At 40.7% G+C, this 6,599-nt stretch overlaps 1 protein-coding gene across 4 annotated transcripts in view; it reads left to right on the top strand.

Moving 5' to 3' along the window:
• Positions 1 to 6,599, top strand: part of MOB2 (MOB kinase activator 2) — an 84,496-nt gene that overhangs the window by 68,793 nt on the left and 9,104 nt on the right. For all 4 annotated transcript variants that reach the window (XM_009328463.1, XM_009328465.1, XM_009328464.1 and 1 more), the window contains exons 2-3: positions 4,722 to 4,882; positions 6,099 to 6,192. In XM_009328463.1, the coding sequence (XP_009326738.1) occupies positions 4,722 to 4,882; positions 6,099 to 6,192 (255 nt within the window). The remainder of the gene's footprint in view (positions 1 to 4,721; positions 4,883 to 6,098; positions 6,193 to 6,599) is intronic.

Below are 6,599 nucleotides of genomic sequence, written 5' to 3'. Positions count from 1 at the left end.
CAGGTTTTGGTCTAACCTCTTGACAGACCTTCACCAAACTGCTGCATAACAGCTATTCCTCCAGCTGCTTTGGAGAGACAGTTGATCTGACATGGATGTGTTAAGACACATTTAGCAGAATTCTCTTATTTTTTTAGAAAGACACAGGTAACATGAATCAGGACTTCGGTTTGCTATAGGGTGCCTATAGCAGTGTTTTGAAAGGTACTGCCCTTTTTGTGGTCTTACATGACATTTAGTTACGTTTTCCAGTAAGTAATCACCTACAGGTCATGGATTTTGGTGTTTCCTGAATAGAGCAGTAAAACTATACTGTTCTCACTTTTCCTTTCACTGGAAGCAGGCTGAATGAGCTGTTGCTGATTGTGCTTCTTTATGCTCACTGTATTGTCTTCACTTACAAGGTTGTTTTGGGACATCTCAGAAATGGCTACACACAATTTTTCATATTTGTGTACTTTAAACATAAAAAGAAAAATTGAGGAATGCATCTTGAATGTGAACAGCTCACAACAAAGGTAGTAACAGATGCTTCGCTTTGCACATTTGGAGTTGGTTCCAGGTAGATGGTGTTTTCTTACAAGTCTTTGAAACAACAGTGAACTTGAAGGTAGGGGAGAGCAGAAGGAGGGAAGCTAACTTCTAAACTTTACGCTATTTGGTAATTCTGGTAATTGTGAATGTATGAGCTTTGGTTTATCTAGAATATGGAACTATTATTTGTTGATTCTTAATCATATGTAATCATGTTTCTAAAACTGTTTTCTCCATACTGCTGTATTCTCCAGCTTTGTAAGTCTGTAAAGAAAATGCTTTAGTATTGACTAGTATTGTCAGTTTCCAAACTAAACCAACAGTTTTACAGGCTAGACTGAGCATGACTCAATTAATATGAGTAAGTCCGACTTTATAACCTAAGTTCTGCCTAATTGAGGTAAGATGTGTGGTCCAGTTCAAAACTTGCTGTTTTTAAACCTGGAAGTTTTTTAGTTTGTACTTCCAATATTTGGGCTATGTAGTATCCCAACTGCACTGCATGCAGGTCATGAAAATCTGCTGGTAGAAACAATTTCTGTGGTCCTCCTTTAGCTCTCAGCAGCTGCAAAAGGTTAAAAAGAAGTTTGTACTGCCACGGTGATTTGACATTCAGGTTTCAGTGGTGTGAATAAACCCTTTGATATCAGTGATTATGGACATTTTGCAGGTTCAGTGATGATACCCGTGAGTCAGGTTCTTTTTTAAACCGAGCCAAAGCTTTGGAAAGGGGCAGAGCATGGTGTCCTTCAGGAAGCTTCTGTTTGAAGTGCTCCAGTTCCAGCACAAGGCAGTTGTGGAAAGACTTACACAATCTGTTGAAAAGATGCAAAGTACCTGCATGTACTAATCTAACAGAGAGCCAACATTTGCGGGGAAATGAGGGGGGTTGGGTTTTGTAAAAGGACTATGTATCCTCGTTTGCATTAGCAAACTTGTGAAGTATATTTAGTGTTGAATTTTTTTTCTTTTCTTGAAATGGGGAGAAGACACTGAAGTGAGAATGAGGCACACACTATCCATATCTATTCAGTGGAAGGCTTGCCTCAGCCTCATATGTTTGGCTTCCTTCTGTGGTTTCCCTCCACAGCCTGGCTCTATGACAGACTGTCTTTGACCCCTTCGTCTCTCTCTCTCTCTCTCTCTCCTCCTCCTCCTCTTCTCAGAAGACTGCTCTTAGTTGACGTGGCACAGCCCTAACCTGGGGCCCTTGGTTTAAGTATCCTAAAGTAAAGCAAAGACACAAACTCTGTTCTATCCAAACTACTTCTCACTGATAACTTTTCTCCCCAAGTGTGGTTAATGCGGTTTGCAAACTAGTCTCTGAAGTTGAAGGTATTTTCTGCATGATTGTTACTGGAACTATAATTTTCTTAAAAAATCAACTTATCCATGCCTGAATGCTGCCCCCCCAAACCAAACCCCAAAACCACTAAACCCAACCAGCTGAAAAAAAACCTAAAGAGTATATTCTGAATAGACCTTAATGTTGTCTGTCAGAGGCCCAGCAGGTATGAAGGTGCTGTATGGAGTGTGCCAGGCTTGGTTTCAGCAGCATAGGAGTAAGGCAGCCTGTGCTGGGAATTAAGCAAATCAGTGGCCTGGAGTATTTTTTACTAGCTCAGGGCCAAGTGCATAGTTTCAACTGGATTTATGCTGTTGACTGTCACGGTAAGGTAGTTTCAAGTCTTAACATGGTATTCCTGCAAAAGTAAGAGGTCAAACTGTGTTGCTTCATCTGCTATAAAGTCAGGTTACAGACTGTCGAACGAGACTCTTGTTTTATGCTATTACATTTTCCTTGAATATTATCTCAAGTTCTGTGAAAATCTGAAGTCTTAGGCCCAAGCATAAATTAAGTATATCTTTTATAGCTTCTTTAAATCCCTTTAAGGCCCTCCTGCAGTTCTTGCTTTCATGGACTTTTCTTTCTAATCTGTGGCTTATTTTTACATGGTGAGGTTCAAACAAGGTCTAGCAAATGTAAGGGTTTGAAGACAAGAATAGTTAGCTGACAACCAGGAGCTGTTGGTCTAACTGAGCAACCCCTGTGTATTAAGAGCCTTGCGCTGAGGAACATCTGACTTTGCATGTCCTAAAACAGCCCTTGCGGAGCAACTATGAGAATTAGTCCAGGTTACTTCATTAAATAAATGTAAGGGACAAATCTTGCAGGCTTCATTTGAATTGGAATGCACTGCTGTGGAAAAAGGAGATGGCAGGAAACGTGCAATAGCAGCTATGTGGTAAATCTTCACAGATACTGGTTTTAGTTTATTCTCATACTGTATTTGTATTCTTTGAAAAGATGTTCTATGTCACAGGCATCCTCTCTCTAACCACGAAATCCACCTTTCTCATTAACATATGGAAATAAAGTGTGACCATCTTCTTCCTACCAGAGGCCTCCTACAGTGCTTTCTGCACATCTGTGGTTTGTAAATATGTTGTGACGGTGTAAGTGTATATCGTGCTGCTGTCACTAAGTTTTCCTTGATTTTTCCGTGACGATGGCCTTCCTGAAGTCTTAAAGTCCCTCTAATCTTAATTCACTGGTTAGAGAGAAGTATGGCAAGACTCAATGCAAGTTGAAGACAGTAAACAGTGGCAGTGCTGGTGACCAAGTTGTAGTAAGTTATGGCGTTCTTTTCTTGTGGAAGGCGAATCTCGGTCTCTCCCTACTGCAGTGCTGATGATGTGGATGATGAGTCATTCTGAAGACGGGTTTAATGAACGAACAGATCAGTAAAAAGCCCATAAAGAGAGAAATCTGAACAATCATACTTTCTTTGGTGAAAGCACTGACGCTTCAAACATCATTCCAGGAAAGATGTGCTTCCCATCCTCACAGCAAAAATCAAGCCTGTATGTATCTCAGATGGGGCACAGTTGGCAGATTATTTAAAGTGTGTTAAGAGCCAGAACATGAGGTCAACTTCCTTTGGATGAGATCTAGATGAGTTTCAACAGCAAGCTTAATGCAGTCATCTGCAAAGGTGGGCTTGTCTTGGTTTTACAGATCCTTAAAAACTTCTTTAACCAAGAAAACCTGACATTAAAAAATCCTGGCATCTCCTCCTTGTATGCATGTGATAGTGCACAGTAAGTATTGCCTTACTGCACTTGTCCCTCACCATTAAATATATCTTCTGTCTCTGGTTAGGTGGATTTTTTTTAACTGTAGAAACACATGGATATGCATCTGTTTGACTACATAGCCTAAAAGACCGAAGTGCTGACCCGCCATCCTTCCTCAGAAGTCCTTATTGAACCCACGGCCCAGGAATATGGGTTGGGTTGAGAATCTAGTTTGAGGATGTTAAAAACGGAAGGGGAGGAAAACTCTAGTGATTACAACAAACACTTAAGAAATGGGAGACGAAAAGTCACAATATGCCATGGAGATAAATGCATTTTATGGAATGTGGTTTGTCTGCTTTTATAAATCCAAATGGAAGGTTATTTCATAATGCATCTGATTTTAAAGGATTTTCAGAAAAAACTGAACTCTGATCTTTCTGTCTCAAGTATCCCGGGAGTTGGGAAGGCAGGTGTTCTTGTACTTATCAGTGCTTCTAGCTGGAGTCACAGATGCTGACTTCCAGAAGGCTTCTGGTATCTCTGAGAACGTCGGGCTGAAGTAGCGAGGAATGCTGTAGCTCTGAATGAGCAGTGCCGCACATTGTGTGGAAAGAGCATTTTTCCAACTGAGAGCTATCTTCTTGCAGCAGTCTGCTTTTACTGTCCCTCAGATGCCTGTTTTGCAGGTGCCAGTTAACTGTATGATGCAGCAGATTGTTAGTATACTGGCATTAGAGTAGCTCCTTCAGGCAGAGTGCCATTCTGCTGTCACGACTGTTCGCAGGCATAAAGAGAGACTGTCACTCTCCCAATAATTTGCAATCTGAACTGACAAGAGGGCAATGGAGATGGAGCAGCTCAGTCTCAAGTTTCTTAACGCCATTCAAAACTTCCAGTGTTACTTGAATAAAGTGACTGAGTTCAAATACACTTTTTAAGAAACTATCTTTTGCTTTAATAAAACAAAAATTAAGCTAAGGGGAGGGAAGGCGGGGAGAGCAATGTAAACACAAATACAGGAGTTTGGATAAACCAGCTTCTTTAGGATTTCTATAGCTGTTCAACAGTAAAGGTAACCTTTCTTCTCTCTTTTTAATCTCTTGCAGGAAGTCCAAGGGAAAGCCAAATGGTAAAAAGCCAGCACCGGAAGAGAAGAAACTTTACCTAGAGCCAGAATACACAAAATCCAGAATTACTGACTTCGAATTTAAGGAGCTAGTGATGTTACCACGAGAAATAGACCTCAACGAGTGGCTAGCCAGCAACAGTGAGTATTGTGATAGTACAGCTCTGAGCTCACTGTCCACACGCAAGAAGGCATTCGTTCACTCTGTTTCTTTTTACTGTTTTCAGTGCTTAGAAAAACACTTAATGACTATTTATGCTTACTGCATAATGCATGTCATTATACCTTGAATAGTAATTAAGCTGTCTTACGTACAAACCAACTGTGCTCAGCAGCATGGAAGCCTTGATGAGTTTCCTCCTTCCAGCTCCCTCACTGTGGCACTGAGGGCATTAAAGATTTTGATGCTCTTTTGAGGACCATCAGATTCCCTTTGACCATTTGCTAAACCAGCTGGTTCAGCACGTTTCTGACTCAAGCTATTGGTCTTCCAGAAGCATTGTAAAAATGGTAGTTTATTTGTATGTAAAGCAAGTTACGCTTAAAGCCAGAAGTTTTGAAGTCTTTTGGTTGGATTTCTTCTCCCCACTCCTTCCAAGATTTGGTGGAATTACCGTGAATTTGAACTGTAGTCAAGCCAGAACTCGGAGACATGACTGACTGCTGTGACTGAATGCTGTATCTGTGCATCTCAGTTCTGATTTACAATACTTTCCTGTGCTTCTGCTTCATCTGCCAGTCCTAACCTGCAGCTATGACCCAGTCTTGTTTACATTTTAAACAGAATGTGGTAGTAGCAAGAAACTACTTTAAACTGCGTACTAGGAAAGTTTATAGAGACTTGTTAAGAAACTGTGAGGTGCCCCGAGGAGTATTAAGATGTTAAATTATCTCAGGAGATTTTTAAAAAGTAGAAGTGTACTAGTTTTCATGCTGTTTTTTTAAAAAGGAGATATGTCATGAGAAGTACTAATGCTGTTTTCTAGGCACTGTACATTTTGTGCCTGAATTCAAAAGAAGGTAGCAAATTGTTTGCCTTCAGCTTGTAGTACAGTATTCTACTGTAAAGGCGAGGCTGATGACGGAGATACTTTCCAGTCTTGCTGCTTAGTGAGTAATAAGAGCTGATGCATCATGGTGCTTTCATCTTAAATCAAAACAAGAGCTTTCATTCTATGTACCTCTTTGTTTTGCAGTTCATCATTAGACTCATTTAGCTAAATCATGTTCAAATTTGTATGCAAGCTCAAGACTCTGAGGTCACTTCACTTGCTGTATTTAAATAATTGTCTGGAGGATAACCAGTGTTTGAAAGTATTTTACTTCTGAATTTCTTTCCTTTGTGTTTATTTTTCAGCAACAACTTTCTTTCATCACATCAACTTACAGTATAGTACAATCTCAGAATTCTGTACAGGAGAGTCATGTCAGACCATGGCAGTGTGCAATACGTAAGTCGATATTTACAATTACAGGGTTTCCATGAAGTCTTCAGAGTTGCTTGGGGGAGGATATTGGTATTAGATGGCATCGGGCAAGTGTTTTACAGCAGATCTCTACTTAGTGAGAATGTGGCAGCTGTACATCCTCTTCTCTCCCCTCAGCAGTGAAGGGTGGTGGAAATCTGTCTTTGTGAAGGACTAGAAGGATGAGAATCTTTGACTGCTCTGAGCTGGTTTTATAAGGTCAGATCAGAGAGGCAAATTACCATGTGTGTAGCTTGGGGGGAGAGGGGAAGAAGAGCAAGGCAAAACTGTCCTTACTGGTAACAGTGCTGGGATTCCATAGAAGGCCAGGGAGGATGAACGAATTGCGAAAACCTCAGAGGGTGCTTTTGATAGCTGGAATGCTGACAGAG

Source organism: Pygoscelis adeliae, unplaced genomic scaffold (assembly GCF_000699105.1).
Source record: "Pygoscelis adeliae isolate BGI_AS28 unplaced genomic scaffold, ASM69910v1 Scaffold166, whole genome shotgun sequence".
Lineage (NCBI taxonomy): Eukaryota > Metazoa > Chordata > Aves > Sphenisciformes > Spheniscidae > Pygoscelis > Pygoscelis adeliae.
This window is presented reverse-complemented; position numbering and strand designations above follow the sequence as displayed.